The 23,936-nt window shown below is 53.2% G+C and overlaps 3 protein-coding genes across 3 annotated transcripts; all 3 read left to right on the top strand.

Moving 5' to 3' along the window:
• The first annotated feature begins 200 nt into the window (after positions 1-200).
• On the top strand, positions 201-1,818 carry LOC113146575. Its single transcript, XM_026334358.1, has 4 exons — positions 201-292; positions 491-1,199; positions 1,446-1,610; positions 1,777-1,818. Exons 1-4 carry the CDS (start codon positions 201-203, stop codon positions 1,816-1,818), a joined length of 1,008 nt encoding a protein of 335 aa, XP_026190143.1.
• A 47-nt stretch (positions 1,819-1,865) lies between these two features.
• LOC34624103 lies at positions 1,866-3,093 on the top strand. The gene is made up of 4 exons (XM_026334356.1): positions 1,866-2,165; positions 2,300-2,503; positions 2,712-2,899; positions 3,051-3,093. Exons 1-4 carry the CDS (start codon positions 1,866-1,868, stop codon positions 3,091-3,093), a joined length of 735 nt encoding a protein of 244 aa, XP_026190141.1.
• A 14,424-nt stretch (positions 3,094-17,517) lies between these two features.
• LOC34624107 (mediator of RNA polymerase II transcription subunit 15) lies at positions 17,518-22,781 on the top strand. Its single transcript, XM_026334355.1, has 11 exons — positions 17,518-17,570; positions 17,636-17,729; positions 17,831-17,935; positions 18,134-18,532; positions 18,691-18,743; positions 19,032-19,832; positions 20,037-20,331; positions 20,736-20,852; positions 20,985-21,164; positions 21,341-21,444; positions 21,743-22,781. Exons 1-11 carry the CDS (start codon positions 17,518-17,520, stop codon positions 22,779-22,781), a joined length of 3,240 nt encoding a protein of 1,079 aa, XP_026190140.1.
• Positions 22,782-23,936: the final 1,155 nt, after the last annotated feature.

Here is a 23,936-nt window from a genome sequence, read left to right as displayed (position 1 = left end):
TTGCCCAGGTTGCTGCAGCAACGGCTGCAGCCGAAGAGGCGGCAGCGCTTGCTGAGGCTGAGAAGGCTGCTGCCGAGTTAGCGGCAGCAGCAGCCGCTGCCGCCGCTGCTGCTACAGCGGGGGAAGCAACTGCATTCTCTGCCCTTCGCGGTGCATGTGCTACCTCCTTCTCCTTAACGCTCAGCTCCGACAGCTCGGTCATGTCTCCCTCTTCCGTTGCCTCTGCGCAGAGTAATCTCCCTCCTCCAGCAGCCGCTGCGGCTCCTGCTGCCGGTGCGACAAGCGAAGACGCGTGCTGCCCCGCAGCAACAGCAGCAACAGCAGCAGCAGCAACAGCAGCAGCAGCAACAGCAGCACCAGCAACAGCAGCACCAGCTGCAGCAGCTGCAGCAACAGCAGCACCAGCTGCAGCAGCTGCTGCTGCTGCAGGGGTCTCCACGCGCCGTTTTCCGAAGCCGCAGACGCTTTGCTCCCCGTCACCCACGACAAGGGCAGCACCGCATGCAACAGGCATCGTCTCGGCTGCTGCAGCGCCACACGACCTCTGTGCAAAAACGACAAGAGCGGCAGATTACTCCCCCCCTGCATGCCCTTCTGCAAAACAGGAGGTGTTGCGTGCCCGTAGAACAGCGCGGCAGTCTCAGCAGAAGCACCAGCCTTTCCAGCCAAAGCTCGAACGCTCGCCATCGCGCATCTGCACATGCAGCAGGGGCGGCAAGCACGCCGCTGCTTCGGATGGTCTTTCTGAAACTCCGACTGCAAATCCCACCATTTCGGAGACAGGGCATGGCGCTGCTGTGCTGCAGAAGAGGCGTTATCCAGCGGCATCACCAGCAGCAGCATCACCAGCAGCAGCGCTCTGCATCCGAGGGTCAAGGCAGCAGGAGCCGTCGCAAGCTTCGACATGCCGCTCTGGGTGTAATTGTGCAGTGCAGAGGCCTGTAGCAGCCACGAAGGGGGAGCTGCCCAGCTTGAGCAAGAGAAGCGGCAGCTGCAGCCTGCAGAGCAACAGCGGTGCCAGACATTCAAGGTGCTGCTGTTGTCGTCAGCCTGTGCCAGCGGGTTCAGCGCCGCACGCAAGCATGCAGCAGGGTGTCTCTAAAGCTGCGATGAGAACATATCTCGATGCAAATGCTGTATGGGCGCAAACTCACTCACTAGACAAGCCGTGTCTCGCTCCTTCCTCTGGAGGAGGCCAGGCGCGTGCCTGCTGCTCAGCAAAGCAACAGCAGCTTCAGCTGCAAGAAGGGCAACTTTCGAAGCCGCAACGCTACCCCCCTCAGCAAGCGTTCTTCTCTGTGCAGCAACACGAGCAGCAGTGGTGCAGCTGGCAGCAGCAGCAGCCGCTCCAGCGGCACAAGGTGCATCGTCCGCAACAGCAGAATCCCCTTCGTTCCCACCAGTATTTTGCCGCAACAACAACGGCTCCTGCGCCGACTTTGGAGTTTGCCTCACCACTGCCAACGGGAGCTGCTAATCCTGCAGACACCCCTTGCCACCTAATCGGTCTTCAGAGATCGATGACGAACTCAGTCGTAAAGCAACAGCCGACCGTTCTGGCACTGGCAGAAGCCGCACCCCCAGCAGACTGCCCTTCTGCGCCGTTGCATGCGCTGCAGCACGACGGCTACCCCAGCTGTGTAAAGGGCACTCCTCTGCAGCTACTCATGCAGCAGCAAGAGCAGCACCAGCAGCAGCAGCATGACCACCATCACCCAATGACTGCAATCGCCGCACTCCCTCCACGCCTGCCCGTTCCCCGCACCCTTGACGAAGCTCGACTCCCGTGCTCGTGGGTGGCACCGAGTGGCGTCTTAGCAGCTTCGGAAGCAACAGCCGCTGCCGCAGCAGCGGCTGTTGCCGCAATGCCTGGTCGCTCACTACACAGCGTAGAACCCATCGCAGCAGCGGCAGCCGCTGACGGTTTCTCTAGTCGCTTCCTCGCCGACACCCCCAGCAGCGTGTCAACATCCCCCCCAGCTGCCCTCTTCTTCTTTGCATGCGCGGACTCGCAGTTGCTGCGGGCTGCTGCCGAGCCAGGAGGGTTGCAGCAAGCAGCCTTACAAGCAGCTGCCCTAATGCCTTCTCCGCCATCGCAGCAGCTGCTCGTAACAGCGGTCATCTTAGGCGGCACTATTCCTGCGGTGAGGCTCGCTGCAGAAATAGTCTGCACGACGCCCCACCTTTCTGCTTCTTGTTTTGCAACTTTTGCGCAACGGTCCTTTCAGATGCGGTTTCAACAAAGAAAGCTTGCCGCAAAAGAAACCTGTGGATGTGCTGCTCTCTGTCTGATATGCAGGCGGAGGCAGCCATGGGCCCACCAGCACCGACAACGCCACACTCTGCAACGACAACAACCTCTTCCTCCGCCTCACGTTTCGCTGCAGCACCTTCTCCCGTTTTCTCGCAGCACGGGCACCAACACCAGCAGCAACTCTCCGCAGCTCTCCTGTGTGCTGTTTCTCCAGGACCTTGCCGGGTGGAAGCTAACTTGCTGCTGCAGGTGTGCTGCTCTTCCTCGCTGCCGTTCGTGCCTGCCCTGCAGCGACTCCGTGCGTCTGCTGGTACTTCGTGGCTTCTGCTCCTCGCAGTCACGGATCGCTCTGCCTGCCTGCAGGGCGGTATTAGACTGCGGGGGTTCGTGGGCTGGAGGTGCTGTCATAATTCGGGTAGTGTCTCTCTGCCGCGGGTGTGCACGATGCTGCTTCCAGGAAGTTCAGCCTCGCATGCTAATCTGCGGGCGACCAGCTGCAGAAGACAGCGGAGCGGCAACTGCCGAAACAGCAGTGGCGAAGGATCGACCTAAGCTAGTGACTCCCCTAATGCTCCTGCCCGCTTCTTTTTTCGGCGGCTGCGATTCGGTGCTGCTGCAGCGGCAGGATCTCATAGCTGTGGCCGCGTAAGTTGCAGCTCGCTGAGGCTGAGAGTTTCCGAGCTTTTTCATTGTTGTTCGTCTGCGATAAGCCTCTTGCCGTTTCCACAGCAGCCTTCTTTGCAGCGGCTCGCTGCAGCGCCGGCATGTAGTGTGTTGGCTATGGTGGTGTGTGCAGGACGGAGAGGGTCCTGCCCCTCTTTAGACTGACTTACAGTTAGTGCTGTGGGCGACGCGTGAGTTGGACGGAGCGTCTTCAGCCGCAGCGACATTTTTCTGAAGCACTCGTGACCGTTGCTAGTGTGTGCTCGCAGCAGCAGCGGCAGCAGGTGCTGCCGCGCATGTGTGTTTCTCTCAAGTCGTGCAGAGAAGTTAGCGGCCGTTCGCTGCAAAAATAGGAAAGACGCCACGAGTGCCCTCCATGAGTGGCTTGCAACATTTATTGCTGCTGTTTGGGCAGTGCTGTTGTCTGATCGCCCCCATTTTGTGTTGCCCTTTGCATTTTGACATCTGCTCGGGGTGGGTCGGGGCGGTAGTCGCACCAGAAATAACCGCATGAAGGGTTGCGATTTGTTACGACGCACAGGACTCTATTTAAAATATAGCCTCACGTATTTAGGGTGTACAGAGAACACTTTCTTCCTTAGCTTTGCGTCTTCGATCCTTCCCCCAGAATCCAGCTGCCGGTGCCGCGACAGCATTGGTTCTTTGGGCAGAAAGCGAAAAAGCGGAAGGAGTAGTCAGAAATAACTAGACGTAGAGCGAGGCTAATTGATCGATGGACACAGAAGATGAGGCAGATTTCAATCCGTGCAATGCTTCTTGACTACGAAAGCCTTTGCAGTGGATCGGCTTTTTTGTCGTACTATTCCCCTGTTGCTCACGCCCCTCCCGATTCTTGGAAAGCTGCACTAAGCGAGGATTTCTCTAGGAAGGGACTTATAAGAACACCGAATCATCTTGAAGCCGTCAGCATATGTGCGACGCTGCCCATGGGTGCGTATCCCTAATAGACTGCGCGTTTTGAGCCTGGATAGTTGCGAGGAGCAGGGGGAGCGCTTCAGCTTGGAAGCAATAGCCCGCTGAAGCTGTGTTCGGGGCACGAAAGAAGCAGAGCTGGGCAGAAAGGCAGATGATAGAGTCGCAATGCTCAGGCGGAACAATCCTTAGGAGGGGCAACCTTATTTTGAGAAAGCCCATAGTGTGGGAGTGTGTCGAACGGTGCTTTGGACACCCGCGTCGCATTGTTTGTTCAAGGAAGCTGGGGCACTTCCAGGGTAATTTTATAGGCCTTAGAAGCAAACCCCGACTGCTGAACCTCGCATTGGGTGCCGTTAAAAGCACATTTCCTTTACGCCCCATTGCTGCCCGCATTAGTGGGCTGACCGTGAGAGACGCTTACGGAAGACCGCAGCAAGAAGGGAGCCTTTTAAACCACAAGCTACACGCATTTGATGTGTCTACAGCGTTTACAACCTCTTAATTCGATTTGTTGATGGCACAGTTCACCCCATTCGTAGGTAAGCGCAGGTCGCTTGGAAAGCATACTGCCTTTCGCCATCATCCCTACGCCGAAGTCCACTAACACGTGCGCGGGCTTTAGGTTGTTTGAAGGCTTTGCACAGCTACAGCAAAGATTCAACGCTGCATTAGTGGCGGCTAAGGGTGCGTCTATAATGGGCGAAACAGCTGCTGTCTAGAGGAAAGGTTCTGTGTCGTTCCTGAAGAGCGCCGTAGGGTGCCCCTGCCCTGTTTGGTGATCCACGCCATGAAGGTACGAAGAGCAGTTGGTGTGCATCAAGTGGCGCACGCCCTAGGTAGTCCGAGCATTTATGAAGGGGTTTTGGGGAGCTTAGGACGCAGGCAACAGCAACACATTTGTCGATTGTGGGTAGCACTGCTAAACAAAAAGAACAACATACAGGTCGAATGTGCCGTTCCTTCTTACTTGAGCTCAGACCAAATGTAAAGTACCCTAGCGATAGCTGGATGAGCAAAGCAAAAACAAACATCAGCGCTTCGCTTAGAGTCTCACGGGGAGACGCTTCCTAGTTTCCTGCATAGGGGCTTGGGGTTTCAAATAAGGTCGTAGCTTTCCCGATGAGCTCCTCCCCACTCTCTCCCTTAGCCTACAGGGCTGCGGCATCAGGGGGAAGTTAACACTACGGCACGTGCTGCTGCACCAGGTACACATTCTGAATATTCGCACCAGGCTACACAGAGCAACAAGCGCAGGGGCGCACATGGCTGACCCTCAGTCAACGGCAAATAGTGTGGGCGAACATCCAAACGAAATCTTCATCCCTAAACTGTAGCTAGTGTAGTAGGAAGTGCCTAGTTGTACATCTTTGCATGCCATAGCCACAGTAGCAGCCTACTTCAATACCGCAGCGGCAGCAGCAAGCAAGGGGAAAACACATCTTAGCCCTGTTGCGCCGCTTTCCTCCACTGCAAGCAGAGTAAGCGTTGCGTACTTTATTGCTTTCATGTATCGTTGCTTTTGAACTGCCTTTCCTAGGGTCTGAACACTTAAGGTGGAAAGCATGTACCTGCGGTAATTCTGTTCTTGCACGTGGCGAGTGGCACAAGAGCTACTTTTGGCGGTTGTCACAGCAGCGTGTATCTTATGTTAAAGGATATGGTGCTTAGTTATCTTGTGAGGAGCAGACGTGCCAGTTGTTAGCTAGGATTAACAGACAGCCCGCAGGTCCGGTCACACCACCAGTTGGGCGCTGCCGCCTTAGGGGTTAGGGCAAGTACATATTGCAGTTTTAGGAGCAGAATATGGTCCTTAAGGACGCAAAAAGTTAGTTATTGGATTAATGACAACAGGCATTGAGGACCTAAGGGGGGCTAGGCCAAGAACAAGAAAACCCCTGCTGGTCCTCACCGCTGACTCGCCGCCGTGGTTGGTGGGGTTGATCGGCGATGCACAGTGGAGAGCCTCTAAGGTAAAATCGATCGACTCTCTCATTTTTCTTATTGAATTAGCTACTGTAAGCGAATCAATGAAGGTTAACTCAATAAAAGTACACGGTATTTCACAACGAAGGCCTCCGCCAAAAGCCTAGCTGGCCGTTGGAGCCCAACCACGGTGAAGCCAGTCGTGCCGCATAGAGCTGCTCTATTTTCTCCAAGGGCATGCGTGATAGAATCACAAAATTACTCTCAGTCGTATCAAAACAAGCTTTCGTTCCTTCTCACAGCGCGCAGCCTTGTCGATTTCCGTCAACGCGCCCTCTGCATCGAAGCCAACGCACCCGCATTTGTGTCCTCGCCCGTAACCACCTTTCTCCGGTAAGCCCTGCATCTTTCCTCTTTCTGAAAAGCACGAGGGAGTTAGAGTGGGGGCCGACGTAGCGGGGCACTGGGGTCTCGAGGCTCCAGAGGAGCACAGCAACTGTCGGATCTGCTACGCAAGACATCCCTACAGTGCCGAATCGCCGAGCTCTAGGCCCCAAAGTTAGAAATTGTACACTGATCCAATGCAAAAGGGGCTTTTAGCCAGTGACTGCGCTGAAACAGGCGTCCCTTTTGCTCTGCTACCTCGCATCTCTGCCTTTGTGTTGCACACAGAGCGTCGGCGGCTCACCTTGCCACACAGCAAACGGCTCCGCACCATGAGCATCTAGCAGCGATGGGGTATGCTGGATTCTACGTGGAGACCCCGCGCATGCGGCGCCTGCCTGGCGGTCACTACCAGCGCTTGGCAGAGGGCAACCAGTTACCTCTTTATGAGCTGCTCTGTTGCAGCTGCTGCCAACCGGCGCGAGAATATGAGTTGGTTCAAGAAACCCCAAGAGCCGCAGTGCTGCACCGCCCTTTTGTCAAGGGTAGGAGCACGAGGGAAGTCGTAAAGCAGAAGAGCCGCAAGGCCAAGGGAGACAGTTTCCCAGGGGAGCCAGAGGAGCAGCCGCTGCAGCGGACACTGAGCTGGGCAGACACCCGAGGCAGCAGTGCAATCAGCATGGACGCACCTACAGAAGCGGGTGGGAGCCATGGGAGCCGAAGAGGCCATCAACACAGCAGAAGCAGCAGTAGTGTTTTCGACACCCCTGCCCAGTCGCCCCCTCACCCCAGCCCTTCAGTAACGCCTGTGGAAGCGACCCCAAGAATGGGGCAAATAATCCGGCAGAGCGAGCCTCAAACAGTGCCTCAAATACAGCCGTTGGGGAGTAGGCGGCAGGCTGCGAAATTGGAGCCGCAAGGGGCAGGGAGGGAAGAGGACAACAGCACCATGCCACAACCAGACGTAGGCGCCACCAGTACTGAAGGAGAGAGACACAGTACCTTATTGGAACCCCCTCTTGGGAGAGGAAGCAGCAGGATGGTAGATGCACTCGAGAGAGGAAGCAGCAGGGCGGTAGGTGCACCCGAGAGAGGAACCAGCAGGATATCTGAAAATGGGAAGCCAGCAAGAAGGAGCAGTAGCATGCAAACGCTTGATAGGGAGAGTAGCGGCTCTAAAAGCAGGGGATCTGAGGGAGGCGACTCACAAGCGTCCATTGAAAAGCAACCTGATGGACTTGCAAAGCAGCAGTCAGAGATGCAGCCGGCGGAAAGTGCGACTCCAGACGTTCCTGTGGCTAAAAAGATTAGGGTGGATGTGTCGAGCATCACGTAAGCCAGAGAGCCTAATGGCTGCGCTTGTAGGAGCACTAGGGTAGAAGATTCTAGTCATTACGGTGACTCTAGCAATTTCGAGCTGAAGTTCAACGACTTAGGCTTCATGAAGGTACGAAACAACGTGTGAGTGTGCACCTCAGAGGGCAGCTTAATATACCCGGTGAACGGCCGGAGATCTTTCTCCTATGCGGATACATAAGCGACAGTCTCATCGACGTAAGTGCGCCAAGAAGAAAGCGACCAAGATTTTGTGTTCAGTTGTTTATCCCGTTTGAGCGTTGCGTTAAAGCTGTGCGAGTGTCTCTATGTCACAGCTGCTGAACCACACACGCCATCGTTCGCCACCTATGGCCCTCTCCCCGTCGGCGAAAGCCGGTGAATACAGCGTGGATATCCCAGTGGCGCACTCGGTAAGGCTTCTTGTCTTTCTTCCCATTCGTCGTGAGCTATCCCTTGCTATTTTCCTGATGCATGGAGCACGGGACTGCGACGACTCGCGTATACAGCTGGTTCTTCAAGAGTTTGTCTCCTTGAGCCAGGGTTCTCTGTATATGTCCACCCCTGGCTGCTGTGCAGCTTTGCTGCTGCGGATTGACATCTAAAGCCTCGCTTAATGGTGTATTTTTTCTGTTTCTCTTTCATGCAGTTTATCATCCCGCTCAAGGAGGAGGCCGTCGGCGTGCGCGTAACGCTGGTATTGGCCCAGGAATTGGAGGAAACAGTCAAGGGGAGAAGGAAGATGTCATGGAGGCTCAACGATATCGGCTCAGTCACGATTTCCGCAACAGAGTTGCGCCAGCCGAAGGTGAGATGGGCAAAAACAAGCAAGCCTTCATGCAAATAAAGAAACACACGTATCTGCTTCGAGCGAAGGATCCACCTCGCGGTTTGTCAGCGTTTTTGCTTCCGGCTGCCTTTCAGGCTGTGGCGGCCCTCCCACGTTCAGGTGTACTGACTGCTTGTGGCTTGATGTGGTCCGCCTGCCCTCTGCGCTTATTGGCGAAGGAGCCCCGCTACAGGGCGTGTACTGGATCTCCCTCTACCAAATGTGTTTCCTTTGTCTGTTTTTTCTCAGTCCCTGGACTGGGCTGTATACCCCGTCACACTGGTTGCAAACTTTGCGCAATCCTGTACGTTGCAACAAACCGTTAAGGCCTGAAGCCCCAACCCTAGCCCATCTCGGCCGTTCCCCACTGCTAGCAGAGCTTGTACAGCCTTCATTGTTCTTTTTTTCAGTGCTGTAAAGGCGATCACAACTCTAGGCTAGCTTTTGTCCGCCTTCCCAATCTCCCTCCCGCCGCGGGGCAGTCGTATGAGTCCCACTGGCCATTGTTCAGAATACAATTGGTTAGGTCATACAAACAGCGCCTGAGGATATCGATGATGTATATAGAGGGTTCTGATAGGCATATGTGCGTTTGCTGTGTCACATGCCACTGTGGCCGGGTCTGCAGTTCTCTGCTGCGAACCCCCAAGAGCTAATTCTTTACCGTTTTGCGAGCTGAATTTTTCGCCTTCTCTCCCTTCTGGGTGCCTCTTCCTTTGTTTCAGGCAGTGCCTCAATGAAGTGCAAGTTTTCGTCCTTCCTCGGCAATGAAGGACCCTCGTTACCCGACGACTTAATTGAGCCGTGAGACTTGTTAATGCCTTGCGAGTCTGTGCGGCGTGGCGTGCATGCAGTGTAGGCAGTTGAAGCCGCTTGCGATGTCTGATTGACATTGGTTTTATGATTTTAAAAGGTTATTCCTTCATATTTCCGATGCTTCTTGAAGCTTCCTCTCTCCTTGTCGAGGCTTAAGTGTTGCTCTTCTCCAGCCACGCCCTAGGGTATTCATGTTCAGAAGCAGAGTGGTTTTACAAAGGCTTCGCCCGCTTTCTAGCTGTTTACTGTGGAGCTGTGCTATCTTCCATTTTGTCCTGCAGCTACAAGCCTCCCCGAAGTATCAGTAAAATCCGCAATTTGCGGGACGAGGCGCAGCATGAAGCGGCAGCTCCTATGGTTGAATACAGGAAGGCGCGGCTGGGCATGAGCCCCGAAAGCAGCAGCATAAGCAGCTCGGAGTTTTTCTATGATATGCAACACTCTTACAGCAGCGACCTTTGCAGTATTGCACCCTCCACTCTGCCATCTCTCCAGATAAACGGTAGCCCTGTGCCTAAGGAGCCCAGGAGCTTCCTGAAGCTCAACCTCGCAGAAATGCGTCCCCTCTACAGCAAACCCTCCAGCAATTACCGCTTGGAAGATGCACAAGACAAAACAGGTGCTGCTGCAGTGTATGCATCAGAAGATGGACATGTGGTAGATTGCAGGGGGCTCCTAAAAAAGACTTTGTCCCTTGACTGCTCGGTGACACCCTCAGGGAAGCTCGTGCACAAGTGGCAGTTGCAGCACCGTCAGGCATCTCTAATTCTAAAGCAACTCTTACAGCATGACAGTGAGAAGCAGCAGCAGCTGCAAGTGACCACTGGGGCTGGAAATGAGAGGAGTTCTTTGGACCGCACCGCGAGGTATTCCAACAAACAGGCTTCGCCTTTGCCGCCTATACCGAAAAGAAATGACACAGCATATGGGGGCTTCAGAAGAAACACAACAGCGCCCGATAGAGATGATGGTGCAAGCAGAATAAAATCCAAGCGCGTGGTATTCATTGCCCCTAGCTGCAATGCGTCTCCCCCTTGGAGTGGTGTTTGTAGCACCACAAGCAACAGCAGCAACAACAGCCCACGAAGCGTTGCGGCCACACCTCGCAGCAGGAAATCGCTGATATACACTTACCAAGAGGCGGACTCACACAAAACATGCATTAGCGGCTACGATGTGGGGGAAATTACCGCCAAAGGCAACAGCGCATTGCCGAAAGCCATCAGCCCCCCTCTAAAGAAAGCACCACCACAAATGATGCCGCGGATCAGCGAGCAACAACAACAGCCGCAGGAACCTCCACAGAACTCCATAACCGGAGACGGAAGTGTCCAGCACCTATCTGCAGTCATCAGTGATCTCATTCAAGAAGTGAATACCAATACCGCGAGACTGCAGCTGCGGATGCAGCAAGAGGGGCAATGCCTACGGTACCAGCGGAAGCAGAAGCTGCAGCTACAAAGGGATCTACCGGCCGTTCCCAAAGCAAATAAGAGCTGAACACGAAGACCAGCAGCTCTTCCTAAGGACTAGCCACTCGTCTGGCTCACCGTCCGCGATTGTGCGTGTATGCAGAGTGACACCGCAATACGTTCTTCTTCAGGTTTTACAGCATTTTCTGATCGCTTTAATTCCCCATTCACCTGGCCACTCTCCGTGCAAAACGAAATAAAATGCATATTTTCCCTGACTGCACCGTTACCGGACGCCCCGCCTCGTTGGACTGTCTCATAGACAGTGACCCGCCGCCTTCCGGCTCTGCAGTGAGGAGGCTCCTTCACTTTTTTGTATAGGTGTGTGTATCCACGTCGTTCGCAGTTGAAAAGGTTCACGCTTAGGTATTACACAGAGTTTCATGTTTCTTGTTGATTTGGGCATTTTCCCTAGCGTCACGATCAACCCGAAAAATAGCAGCGCCAGTGGCACCAGCCGCAGCAGTCTTCGTGTCTTGGCAAGTCGATTGTAGTGGTTGAGAGGCCGGCAGGGGTTTTGTTTTCCTGCACCCCTCGCCCGCCTGACCTGCCTCCACACCAGCAGATATGGACGAACGTGGAAAACACGGCTGGTCTGCCCTTTTTCGGCTTTGTAACAGGGAAACTGCAAGCACTCATGTTCAAGTTGTTAGCCTCACGTTTCCACCCCCTTTTCTTATCCTGGTGAATGATAAGAGCAATAATCTACCTAAGTTAGGGGAAAGTATTACCTAAGCATATATCAAAGCAAGGCGGAAACCTGATATGGAAAAAATACAATCTTGCAATACATAAGCAGGGCTGCTTTGCCCTGCCCTCGTGCTAGTGGCAGAGTGGGCCCGCAGGTGCGTAGGGCCTGTATGAGGACAGAAAGATGAAAGATAAGGCAGCCACAATAAAGAATCCGGCGGCGTGTGGACGGCCAAGCTCCAAGCAAATACTTTCTACTACAGTAGTTATTATACAAACATTCTGGAGTTTGGATTGGACAGTAAAACAAAGCTGGTTGATGCGGCAGAGGCCGGCGCGCAAGCAGATGTAAACCCAGTAGCTCCACAGGTGTTAGAAAGCCATGCTTTCGCAACTGGTAAAACTGCGATGACGTTCTGCAGACCAGGAAGTATGAAGTCTGATTGGATGTACAAGTATTCAAAGATTCAATCGGCTGGTTGGACATGTGCCTCGCTTTGTACCTCAATATGAAGATAATCGAGTGCTCCTGAAGGCATTCTTATTGAAGGCTGATGTACTTCAATTGTGCCTCTGTTCGTCTATTCTGAAGTCGCCAGCTGCAGAAATTAGTGGAGTTCAGGCACTCGCACAACCCCTGACTCATCGGCTTATGCCGGAATCCGGCTAACAGCAGGGAGAATTGAGGAAGTAAATACGAAAATATATCAATAGATCGGTGCAGAGGAAAGTCCAAAACTTTGGTGTGCAAAAACCACAACGTAAACGGACGGCTGCTTTTTTTGATTTAGCTCAAGTCTACTAAGTGTCTAATGCGCGATGTTCTCAGTCTGGGCAGCGGGACAAAGATCAAACTACTCATCGCTAGGGCTTGCGCAAATGATGAGCGCCTTAGAAGTTTAGGAGCGAATGCGCACAAATACTCCGTATTAAGCAGAGGAAGAAGAGATAAAGCAGGTTTAGAACATGTGAACTATCGAGACTGTGCGAACCGGTGGTAGTCTGCGATCTAAGTTGAACGAGCTAAAGCGTCAATGAGGGACTAGTTTTAAAGTACTTTCAGACAACTCCCAACTACGTGCATGTTTCTACTGTAGAAAACTACATTGTATGATCCGGAACTGCGAGCGCATACAAATAGACCCAGAACTTGAAGAAGGGGACTGAATTCAGCGGAAGCAGCTTTCCTGTCGAGCGAAGAAGTCACGTCAGGGAAAAGGAAGCATCCACCCAGGCAACAGCGGTGAAGAGAGCTGCAGAATATAGATCCGTGGCTGAGGACCTACCACATATCGATTCTGCGTCGATATGAGTCCATTTTAATGATCGAGAAATGCTGGCGTTATTTGACAGGGGTGTACCGGCTATCTGAGAAGACAGCGCAAATGTGTAATATGCGTTTTTACTTGTTAGTCAGTCCATACGACTCAGCTTTGTTGACGGGCGGCAAACAGCAACGAGTGGCTAGGAAGCAGCACTTACGTGCAACTTGTAGGCAAAAGTTTCTCTTCTCAGCGCCGCCCATGAATTTAAAACTGGGTTCGTAGAGTGACACGTAATTTTATGTTTGCGATGGGCAGTCCAATGAAAGGCAAGCATGCGATCACGGCCGCGTGCTGGAAAGATTTCTGTCGGGAAGCGCTAGAAAGACACATCTCCTGGTCTACTCAACAATGGTTGTGTGGGTATGGTCCGCCAGTTAGGGTCAGTACCTCAGAAGGGTAAGGTAGATTGTTTATGCAGGCGGCTCAGCAGAGCGTTAAGAGAAGAGGGGTGTGAGGAGGCATTCTCTTAGTGGCTCTACAGCTGGTTCTTTGCTATGGAACTCAACTGAAATTTTGGTCAAAGAATAGCAACAGTTAGCAAAAAAGAGTTGCTGATCTGTCAAATACGAATAAGCTGCCAGCAGGCGGGCCCTTTCTGGTCGTCCAGGGCACTAGTCTGAGCTAATCCCGGACACAGTCTCAAGCTATATTCTGCGGCGTCAGGAGCCTTCACAGCACAAAGCGAAGTCTGAGCAGCAGGCGGGGTATTGAATGAAAATGGCAACTTGCCAAACTCGACTAGGGCTTTAGGGCATAATTAGCTGTTGGAACCAAAAAGGGACGGAAGATAGGCCATGTGGGCTAATGTTGAGCCCTTGACCACACCTTCTGTGAAGCAGAAGAATGAGATGCCTCATAACAGCGAACTGCCTAACATATCACACGGATCAACAATCTACTCGATATTTGATTTCACAGACGCCCTCATGCACATGTAAGCGCACCCTCATGAAACGCACGAAATCAAGTTCCACATTCGCACTCGCACACCCGAGTATATCTTTGTGCCGTTTAGAGTTGTTATAGCCCCAGCTAAGCTGCAATGACAAGTTTATCGCCTTTTATTTGAGCGTATCAAGTAAAAGTGTATGGCCGTGTACATGGACAACGTCGTAACATCTAGCCAGAGCACTCAGCACCTACAGCGCCAATTGCGTGCACCACGGCTGTAGCCATGTGTGCTACAACACATGCACGTGCTCGTTTTTATGAGAACAACATAGTGCCTGGTATACAATATTTCGGCTGCAGATATTGGACCGATTCTGCCAAAAACTTTAAGCAAGCATGGCGTGGCCTGCACTGATGTCCACTCGGATGCACTATGCGCAGGTCTGACATGCGCATCGTATTACCCGAATTTGATTTTTGGGATCGCTCGTATCTTTGCTACCTTGACTGATATGCTTCAACAGACCCAGTCCGTGACCTGGCGAGCGGAGGCTGATGCTGTAGCAAAGGCGTCCACCGGACATTTTTCAACTCCCCCTGTACTTGCGTTGCGCTAGCAGGAGAGGCATATATTCTGCACAGCCAAAGCCAGAGACAATCGCTTTTCTCCTCTAACATGCTACTGGTTCTGCAAAATGCCATGCAAATGCTTGCTATTTTCATCGCTTCTCTGAAGCTGAGCAGCGCTATCTACCGCCGGAAAAAGATATTTCTTGTGGTGATAGAGAACGCACAAGTGGCGGAACTATTCATAGGGGTGTCATATTTGTGTCCAAACTGACCATCAGCCCTAAACGAACCTCACCTATAGTATTCAAGAATTTGGTAACGCTAGGACCCTTCATTGGATTAGGCACACCTTGCTAACCAAACAAATAATATAAGATTTGACTAGGTTTCACTGAGGGATTCGCTGACGCGCTCTCGAGACGCCCCAGCAGTTCAACATTGTGCAGCGCAATCACTGTTGCCTGCACTAGTTCAAGGACGTTCTTCACATTCCATGCTTCAGGTGCTTTTAACACCCATGCATCAATTCTTATCCCCGCAGTCCGAAATGGCAAAAGAGTGGCCTTGAGAAAATGATTTCAAAGGAATATGCACTGTGAAGCTCAAATCTTCAGCATCTGAAGCGGCGCCATTCCCCCAAATTTGGCCTTTTGCAGGGCCATATGGTTGTTGAAAAACTTTGTATCGACATGATCGTCGAGTATAACGCCACAGGGCACAGACCAGGATATCATTTACGATTCCGTCCACAGACTTAGCAAATGACCTGATTTTATTTCTTGCTCAGGCTCTGTCACGGCTCAGCACGCGCGATTACGCTCGAACACCGTTTAGAAGCTCCACAGACTCTCCAGGACTAGCATTTGCATTACGGATAGGAATATAAAGTTTGTCAGTCCATTATGGCGCGCCTTCTTGAGCCTCCTACACGTTGACCATAATGTGAGCACTACATGTCACCCTGAAGCATATCGAGAGACGGAGTGCACTAAGGCCACACTTCCAGTTACAACTCTATGCTCAAAAATCCAATTGCTTGGCGGTATCATATGCACGGTGTTATATATATTGTAATGAGATAGCACAGTCGCCTACTCGTTACCCTCCTGCATTCCTGGTCTACGCAGAGGAACCTCTCGGGTCCAAGGTTAGATCTAGGGGTTTGGTGACCGCAGTCACCTTTATCTGCGGATGAACTCAGATGACAGCTGGCTAGTGCACGCTAATATATGTGGAATACCCACGTCAGAGTAGCATACAACTGTGTTCAGCGGCTTTTTCTTCTACACCCTGGAGACTTGGTCCCCATGGACGTGCAGGCTTTTCGAGGTGCATAAGACGGGAATCGTACAAAAAGGGCTGCGATCAGGTGGCAAGGACGCTTTGCGATTTTCTCATGAATTAGTGCACTTCTCATAGTCTGTTGGATTTCCTAGTAATTGGAGGCACCACAGATCTCTTATTATTGGCTACCTACAAATGTTTTAAAGCCCCCCCGGATTCTTCGTGGGCTTTGCCGCGCAAGCGTGTGTATTAATGTAGAGGCGAGGGATCCCTAGGGACCTCTGGTCAGTGCTGAATCCTGGGACTAACGAGCGTCGAGGACACACAAGAAGGGAGCTTTCAGTGAAATGAATGCGGGAACGCCAATCTCAGTGGCGGTCGGAGGAGCAGCTGTGGCCTATGTTGCTACGGAGAATGTTTTTCAAACAATGCTAGTGGCCCTTTGCGTTTCTTTGTAAATGTCCACCCTCTGCTTGATATTACTCCAACCTTGTGCAATTGCGCTTTAGTAGTCCCCTTTTGTTAAGGTTAGTTTGTTTTGTTTCCTGCATTCTGACTTATCCGTAGACACTCTCTGGTATGTTGTCTCGATATTTTTCTCATAGCTCTTAGCATGCTTACAAATCGACCATGCTGCACACACTGGCTGTGTTGGCATGCAGACACTAATTTGTAATGCAAGGAATAACTGCTGAACTAGCATGTACTATGATTTCCCTTTACGGACGCCTTCTTGACGTATGTTGGCTCGCAGCGGGATGCTCACATATTTCAGCGCTCCAACGACGACGCGCCATCGCGTTGCCGCATTCGTGTTGGCTGTGTCTCTTATTTGTTTTTGGCAAGTGCAAGTGCCTTTCTTTTAGTCAACGATGCACACATCACACTTGCTTTTCTCATTTCAAGTGTTTTTCGCGTTTCGGCCTGCCTGTGGAGTGGAAGCTAGGACGAAAATTGTTTCGGTGCCCTGCAAATATTTGATTTCAACGAACAGGTACGGAAGGCGATGGCATATCTCTTGAAATGAGGAGGTATGAGAAGCGGGGCGGGGAGGGACGGAGGGGAGACAATGTAGCGTAGGCAGCTACAAGGCACTTTCAACTACACTAGTTATATTCATAGAAGAGTAAAGAATTGACGAATCGTTTTGTATGCTCATGTATCTCAATTATTGCAGAGTAGTGTTATCTCTTTAAGAAGACGCAATGTGTGTGTGTGAGCTAACAGCCATAGCTGTGAAGGCTCAAAGTGCTAAGAGGGTGAAACTGCGTTCACGCTTGCCATTCCTCCTCCCTTATTTCCTGACAATATTCTAATGAGCCTGGAGGATGGTGCCCCATTATGAAGACATTAGATACAGTATCACACTAACTTTAGAGAACGTTCTTCTTTGGTCTGCAGGTGAGCTCCTCCGCCCTTGCGGAGACCCTAAATGGAGCAGTATAGCAGCAGGCCCTTATAACAGCGCTGCCTCTTCTGCACTGCTTGGCATGCTCCTTTACACCACAGCACAGCACGAGGAGCAACTGTAGCATTACCAGATGCTCCGCACCTGAGGAACCATATGCGGTAGCGCGCGTGTGGCGCGATGAAACCGTTTCATTCAGACCAACGGTGGCACTAAAAGCACACTACATACTACTACAAGCATCAGCTGTATTATTGACGCCAGCAGGAGTTACAGCTTTGGCATCAATGGTAGGACTAGCAGTATAAGCGCTTAAGGCAGGGCTCGCAGCACGTGCATCAACAGCAGCATTAGAAGCCGTACACCAGGCAAAAACCCACTCTCACCAGTCTGGACAGGCAATGGGATGGATTATAAATTCAGATCAAGGAAGTCACTGTATCGGTTTGCCGAGTACAGCCTCTACCAACTCCTGGGTTTTCCGGACCCTTGGCGGCGGCCTATGTGTGCCTCAAGCCGGGGGAATGCTGAAGCTAACGCGCTCCGCTTGAGGTATTTTATCCATAATTAATATTGGCAAAAGCCTAGATACACCGCATTCTGCTGCTGCATGCCAGAGGTCCTTGACCTTGCCCATTTTGCATAGAGAGCGGGGTCCGCAGCCCCGAAGGCCGGAGCGTTGCTCCTGTACAGAAGCGAGGGGAAAGTTTCCGCCGGATTTGTGATTTCGAATTATGATGCTGGCTGAAAGTTCGGAGCAGCAGCAGCAACAACAAGAGACGTGCTTGCGGTGAGCCAGCAAAGTGCCGCCTTACGGCAAACGGCTGGGGTTGTGGGAAACCCTGGTGTGTACAGGGAACTCAGCGCTGCAGTTGCAGCTGCAGCTCATCAAAAGGCTGCGGAGGCACTCTGTCTGCTGGCACCGATGGGCTCCCAGCCATGCAGCAGGGCATACCTCAGCAGCAGCCGCTGCTGCACAAGCAGCAGCAGCAGCAGCCTATTCCAGGGGGTCTAAAGTCTGACACGGCCTCACCGGCGCCTTCGCTGCAGCAGCAGCTGCAGCAATCTCGGGGGGGAGCTCAGAGGAATGTGGAGCCAAAGCATGTGCTGCTACTGCTGCAACGCATGGCAGAGGCGGACCCTACACGCTTCCAGGTGAGTCCTCTGCCCATGTTTTGAACGCTTACTTTTAAGAACTTCCATCCTACGGCGCGTGCATGCGTGTATGATAAATGTTTAACGGAAGCCTTCATCACCCCCCCTACAGCGTTGCTCGGTCTTCACCCTTCAGCGTAAGTAAGTCTCTTCTCAAGGCCTACTGACTTCTCAACTCATTCCGGCATTTGTTCACAGGGCGTTGAGCTTCCCCAGAGCGGCGGAAAATCCCTCAACAGTTTGCTGCACACTTTGGAGCAGCGGGGGATCGTCCGTGTACAAGACGTGCTGAAAAACGCGTATGAGCTCGCCAAGCAGCAGCAGCAACAGCAGCAACAGCAACAACAGCAACAGGAGCAGGTGCAGCAGCTCTCTCAGCAACAGCCACCAAAGTCATCCGTGAAGCAGCAGCTGCTACAGCAACCGGAGCGTCAGCTGCCCTTAACGCAGCCCCAACAGGTGCAGCGGGTGGCGCAACACGACACAGCAGCAGCAGCAGCAAGTCTTACGCGACTTCCTACTCAGGCGACTGCTACTGCTACTCCTGGTTTTCCCGATACACCGGAAAATGCCGCCGCTGTACAGACGCAGTCACCCGTGAGCCAAGTAATTTCTAGCACTCATACCAGTGTCAGTGTAGACGGCCAGAGGACTAGCGGTGTCTCAGTGGGAGCGCCTGCTGGCATTTTTTCGCAATATTAGAGCTGCCAGTCGGTGGAAAGGGGTCAGTTCTCTTGTGTGGGTGGATAACGCAGCTGCTGATCGACCCGCAGACCATCGCCAAAATCGTCTCCTATCCTCGGGAAAGGTGTGCAGCTGCGTTTGCCTTGGACGCTGGGGTTGCTTGGGAATGTGGCCCTAAAGGATGGCGCATGCAGTAGCCGCAGCCGTCAATTCTTGGGCTGTTTCTTATAGGCAGTCTCCAATATCGTCTCGCTGGGTGGGGTCTGTGTGTCAGCTGCTCTGCGTGCGTCACGGGAGGCGGCTGTTCGAAGGGTCAGCGCTTTGAATGCTTCTGAGAGAAACACGTGCCTCTTGCTTGTGCGGCTCTCTTCACTGCGAATGCTCCACTTGCTGGTGCCACGATGTGCTGCAGGCAAGTAGACCTCATTGCGCGACTGCTGCAGAAGCCTCGGGGTTCCCAGGTGGTGCAGCAGCTGCAGATGGCTGGCCACGTCTCTGCCGACATTTGTGCTGAGGCCATAAGTAGCTGCAGTAACATGCAGCAACAGCGACGGCAACAGCAGCAGCAACAGCAGCAGCAGCAATTCCTGCAGCGACAGGTGCAGCAACAACAGTCTCTGCAGCAGCAACAACGGCTGCAGCAGGCGGGGTCCCATGTACAGGTGCCACAAAGCCCTGCTGCAAAGCGTTTACGTGTGATGAATCCAAATGAAGACAACAACACTAACAGCGGTGGTAGCAACAATTTTTTGATCAAGGCGGACTATGGTACACAGGGAGAGAGGCGCTTCTTTAGGCCGCAGCTTCTGCGGCAGCGTCCAAAGTTTATTACCGTTATAAGGAAGCACTTGCCGATGGCAGGAGAGGAAGAGCAGAAGCAGCAGCAGCAACAGCGGGGGTGGTCGTGGGTTCCTAACAGTCCCGCTACCGAGATACTGCAGCAGCAGCAGAAGCTGCGTCAATTGCTGAAGCAGCAGCTCCAGCAGCAGCACATCCTGAGACCTCTGGCACCTTCTTCCGCTGCTCAGCCGCAGCAGCAGCCGCAAGCGATGCCTCATGAGCTTCAGCAGCACTTCACGCTGCGCCTGTACATGAAGCGAAAGCTGCAGCAGACGCTCCGGCGCATGGGCCTCTTAACGGGAATGTCGCTCGTGGCTGCTGACGAGGGAGCCATTGTCGAGAGGCTGCTCGACGCGATACAGTTGAGGCTCATGTAAGTCATGCAGTTGCTGCGTTTTTGTTGCCCTTGCAGAATTGCAGAATTGGATGCGGTTAGAGCTGCTTGCTTGCTGGCGACGCCCACGTGCGGTATCTTCCGCGGCTTCGCTGCATGGGGCCTTTGTGGCTGCAGCGATAACTGGGGTTTCTTCAGGAAAGTGGGGAATGCTGGTTTTGGGGTGTTTTGCTGCTGCTGCAGGCTGCTCTCCCCTTGTCTACAGGCGATATCGTGTTACCGCGTCGATCGCATGTTCTCTCGGCTGCTGCAGTGCGGCAGCAGTAGCAGCAACGCAGGAGAGACAGCGGCATCGGCACATGGACACGTCAAAGATGTTGCTGGAGGTGGATTTGCTGAAGCAGCAACTACGACTTCGCCGCTTCAGGTGGACCAGAAGGAGCCGCAGCAGCACCAGGGAGCTACGGGCCTAAGGGCCAAGTCAAATTATGGCCTGTTAGCTGAGTTTTTACTACGGCGAGAAAGTGATCAACAAATTGTGAGATTCAACACATCTCCCTAGTCTCAATGCGCACATTAGTTGGAGCGTCTGTGCTCACTCGCCTTTTGTCTCGTGGCTGCACTCCTCTATGCAAAGCTTTTGCTGGCCTTTTTTCCTAGTCATCCTGCTACTACCGTCAGCGGCCCCTGCTGTCTCAGCTGCCTGGAGGCTTCCGCTTTGCGCATCACGCTGCTTGTTCGTGTTCTGTCATTTTCGAGTTTCGTACATGCAAAGTCGCATAGCCTGGCTTCCGCCGAGCGCTCCAGCCTCTCCAGCTGCTCCTGCGACTCACTTTTGGTGCATTCGATTGCTGCTGCAGTGGCCGCTGACTGTCTGTGGTGACGGTGTGTGTGCCTCTTCACGACCCCTTTCCTCGACAGTCTCTGTCTGTCGTGCTGCAGGCAGAGAGACTCCATCGGCTCAACGAAGGCCGTCGCCGCGTGAAGCACCGACTCAAGGCTCGCAGCATCGGGGGAGCGAACCAGACAGCCAAGACTGATGAGGTCCTGCTGGCTGCTGTGCTTGCTGTTGTTGAGAGCTGCCATTGTTGTCTTGAGCGCGGAAAGCTTGCCATGGAAGTAGGCGTCTGCCGCTCATTCCACCCTGTATTCACACCCATACTGGTACACCGGCTGCTGTTTCTGCTTCAGAACCATGAAGCGTCCATGCACATTGCGGCATCCGCTGCATCCGCAGCAGGCGCAGCAGACGCTGCTGCGTCTGGGGTCGGTAGTGGCGGCTCCACAGGCTTCGGAGAAGTGCAGCAACACGCGCAGCAGGGAGCGCATCCAGAGGAAGTGGCTGTCGAAAAAGCTCAAGAATTTGCTGAGGTTCGTTGTTGCAACCCTCTTTGCTGGTTCAGCGGAGCCCGTAACGCGGCAGCTTGTTGTGGAGCCTGTCCCTCTGTACTTCCCTACGTGCAGCACTGCCGCAGGAAGAACATGTGGCTTCAGACATGACATCTTTGTAGCCATTTGCAACATCTCTGTGCTTTTTGCTTCTGCAGGTAGCCCACAGCCAGAGGCTGCTGCTGCTCCGTCTCACTGCTTTGGACTTTCGGGCGCTGTTGCAGGTTCCTGCTGCAGAAGCCTTGACGCCGCTTTCCTTCAGGTAAATACGAGGGAAGCAGTTGGAATGTCGAGATTCGAGGGGTGGCAGGCAACAGAAAGCAGGACCCCACCGCCTTTTCCCCCCCCCTAAACTCCTCCTCCCGAAGTAGGAGCAGCCGCAAAAGCGGTAGACGCGCGGGTAGCCCCAGCAACGCTGCAGCCTCGGGTAGCAGCTGCAACAAGCCACACACGGGTGCTGCCCTTGGCTCTGCAAGGGGTTGGAGCCAGCGGGAAGGCTTGCTAACCGCAGTGAAGCTAGTGCGCACATAAGATTTTCTGCTGGTATTGCTTCCCTTCAGGACCCGTCTACTGCAGTTTTTGGAGCTGCTGCATTTCGATCTGCAGTCCGAACCTCCTCGGCTGCCTCTGGCTGCTGTGCGTCTTGCTGCTGCACCCGTCGCCGCCCCCCCCGTAACTCCACCCCCGCTGCAGCAACAGCATTACCACCAGCAGTATCAACAACATCACCCGCATCTCCACTCCTCTCCGACTCCCAACAAACCTCAAACCACGGTTCCTGTAGCTAATGCTACAGCAGCAAGTGCCCCGCCCGCCGCTCCGCAGGCCCCTACAGCGGCAGCAACCGGCCTTGCGGCTGCTGCTGCAGCGGCTGCTCAGACTGCCAACGATGGTGCAGCAAAGGGAAAAGATACAGTCGCGGCTCCTGCCACAGGCTCTGCGGCTTCTGCTGCCACTCTACTTGAAGCAACTCCCGCAGCGGCAGCCGGCTCTGCTGGCGATACCCAGCAGGCTGAAGGAGGCCCCTCAGGTGCCTTTCAAACAGAGACAAAGCGGAGGGGCGGAGGTGTGGCAACGAAGAATCGCAACAGAAAAAAGGCGGCGGCTGCTGCCGCTGTTGCGGCCATTGTCTTGGAAGCTGAAGATAAGAAACGTGCTGCTATGCTCCAGCAGCAGCACGACCAATACATGCAGCAGCACGGGGTGCCACCTCCCTTGCCACCCCCGCACTTGCTTGGGCAGCCGTTTGGCCTTCATACACCAGAGCAGCTCCTGCAGCAGCAGCAACAGCAACAGGAGCAGCTGCACCAGCTGCAGCAGCACTTGCTGCGTGGATGTAGCGCCAGTACCCACGCGCTGCATCAGCACCAGCTGCAGCAGCAGCGTACAGCTGAAGAGGCTCAGCGGCACCGTGCTGCTACTGCAGCGGCCAGTGTTGCTACTCCAGCGCAGCATCAGATGCGCGTTGGTGCGCAAGCAGGCTCGAGAGACAAACGACACCGAGACTCGCTGCCAAGGGTTGCTGACGCGATTGAAGGAGGCGCCGGAAAGGTCTCAGAGCTTCTTATCCCTGAGGTTGACGAAGAAGACTTCTTATAGCAATTTACTGTAAAAGCAAATCAAGTTTTACCTGCAACAACTGTTGTCGCAGTCGAATCACGGGCAGCAGTAGTAGGGTCTGCTGTTGACAGCAACTGCCCTGTAGCAACACCCTTTGCTGCTTGAAGATTCCTCCCTTGCTCCTTGGATAAGACAAACAACGCTCCGTTGCACCTTCTAGCGAGGTCTGCAGTGTATTTTCCTGTATAAATGCGCATCGACTGTTTTCTTTCTTTGGTCTCAAAACTACTTTCTTGCCATGTTTTTAAGTTCAAATGGCTGTGCCTGAAAGTTTTTCCCGTCCCTCTCCGTTTCTCTTTATCTACCTTTTGATTCGTACGAGTCTATCGCTCCCCCTCTCCTGCCCCACTTCCCGCCTAGAAACTTCGTGTTCGCTCTTGAGCCTTCCAGACCGAGCTATGTCAGGCAACCACCCCAAACACATTGCCATAAGCACAGGGGCGAGTACGGGAGAGCAAGGGACAGCGGGGCAGGCAGGGGAGAAGCACTAGTTAGGAGCTGCTGGAGGAGAGACGGGATGTAGGGAAGGCAAAATGACAAAGAGAGGAACGATAGGAAAAAGAAAAAGACCGCCAGCGAGGCAGTAAAGTCGGGGAATCTCCATACGACAAAGTCACAAGAACTCAGCCAGCAAGCGGGAAGCAAGACCAAAGAGCGAAGTATCGGGCAGGCTAAAAATTTCTTTTGAAATGGAAAAGGCCACGTTTGCCTACGTTTTTTTTTCTCAATGTTCGTACTTTTCTTTTTCCCGGGCGATCCACGTACCAGCCCAACTAGGGTCCTTGTAAATCAATGCTTAACTCCAGACCCAGGTACAATCTGAACAAAGAGCCCTTCAGTGCTTCTCATGAGAGCTCTCCCCATTCCCTCTTCACACACAAATCACGTTCTACTCGCGCACGAAAGAGTATACCAATATGCCATTTGGAGTTGTTATACCCCCAGCTGAAATGCAGTAGCAAGTTTATCGAAATTTATGAGCGTTTGGCCGAAACCCCCAATTGATTGGCGTGATTTTTTGCCCTATACTAAATGGATTGTAATGCGCTAGTACAGCCGCCTACCCGTTCCCCTCCTGCATTCCTGGTCTAGACGGAGGAACCTCTCGAGTCCAAGGTTGACCTAGAGGTTTGG

This window comes from Cyclospora cayetanensis, unplaced genomic scaffold (assembly GCF_002999335.1).
Source record: "Cyclospora cayetanensis isolate NF1_C8 unplaced genomic scaffold, CcayRef3 CcayRef3_contig_40, whole genome shotgun sequence".
Classification (NCBI taxonomy): domain Eukaryota; phylum Apicomplexa; class Conoidasida; order Eucoccidiorida; family Eimeriidae; genus Cyclospora; species Cyclospora cayetanensis.
Note: the sequence above shows the minus strand (reverse complement) of the source record. Positions and strands in the feature narration are given on the sequence as shown.

What these genes read in the sequence shown, in the direction of transcription:
- LOC113146575 (XM_026334358.1), top strand. Translation starts at nt 201, where the DNA reads ATGTCTCCCTCTTCCGTTGCCTCTGCGCAGAGTAATCTCCCTCCTCCA. An exon ending in GGTGCGACAAGCGAAGACGC is followed by an intron (nt 293 to 490) that starts GTGCTGCCCCGC and finishes ACCCACGACAAG; the next exon opens with GGCAGCACCGCATGCAACAG. An exon ending in GCCCTTCTGCGCCGTTGCAT is followed by an intron (nt 1,611 to 1,776) that starts GCGCTGCAGCAC and finishes CCCTTGACGAAG; the next exon opens with CTCGACTCCCGTGCTCGTGG.
- LOC34624107 (XM_026334355.1), top strand. Translation starts at nt 17,518, where the DNA reads ATGCTGGCTGAAAGTTCGGAGCAGCAGCAGCAACAACAAGAGACGTGC. An exon ending in CGGACCCTACACGCTTCCAG is followed by an intron (nt 17,936 to 18,133) that starts GTGAGTCCTCTG and finishes ATTTGTTCACAG; the next exon opens with GGCGTTGAGCTTCCCCAGAG. An exon ending in GAGAAAGTGATCAACAAATT is followed by an intron (nt 20,332 to 20,735) that starts GTGAGATTCAAC and finishes GTCGTGCTGCAG; the next exon opens with GCAGAGAGACTCCATCGGCT.
- LOC34624103 (XM_026334356.1), top strand. Translation starts at nt 1,866, where the DNA reads ATGCCTGGTCGCTCACTACACAGCGTAGAACCCATCGCAGCAGCGGCA. An exon ending in AAGCTAACTTGCTGCTGCAG is followed by an intron (nt 2,504 to 2,711) that starts GTGTGCTGCTCT and finishes TGCTGCTTCCAG; the next exon opens with GAAGTTCAGCCTCGCATGCT. An exon ending in GATCTCATAGCTGTGGCCGC is followed by an intron (nt 2,900 to 3,050) that starts GTAAGTTGCAGC and finishes TGGTGTGTGCAG; the next exon opens with GACGGAGAGGGTCCTGCCCC.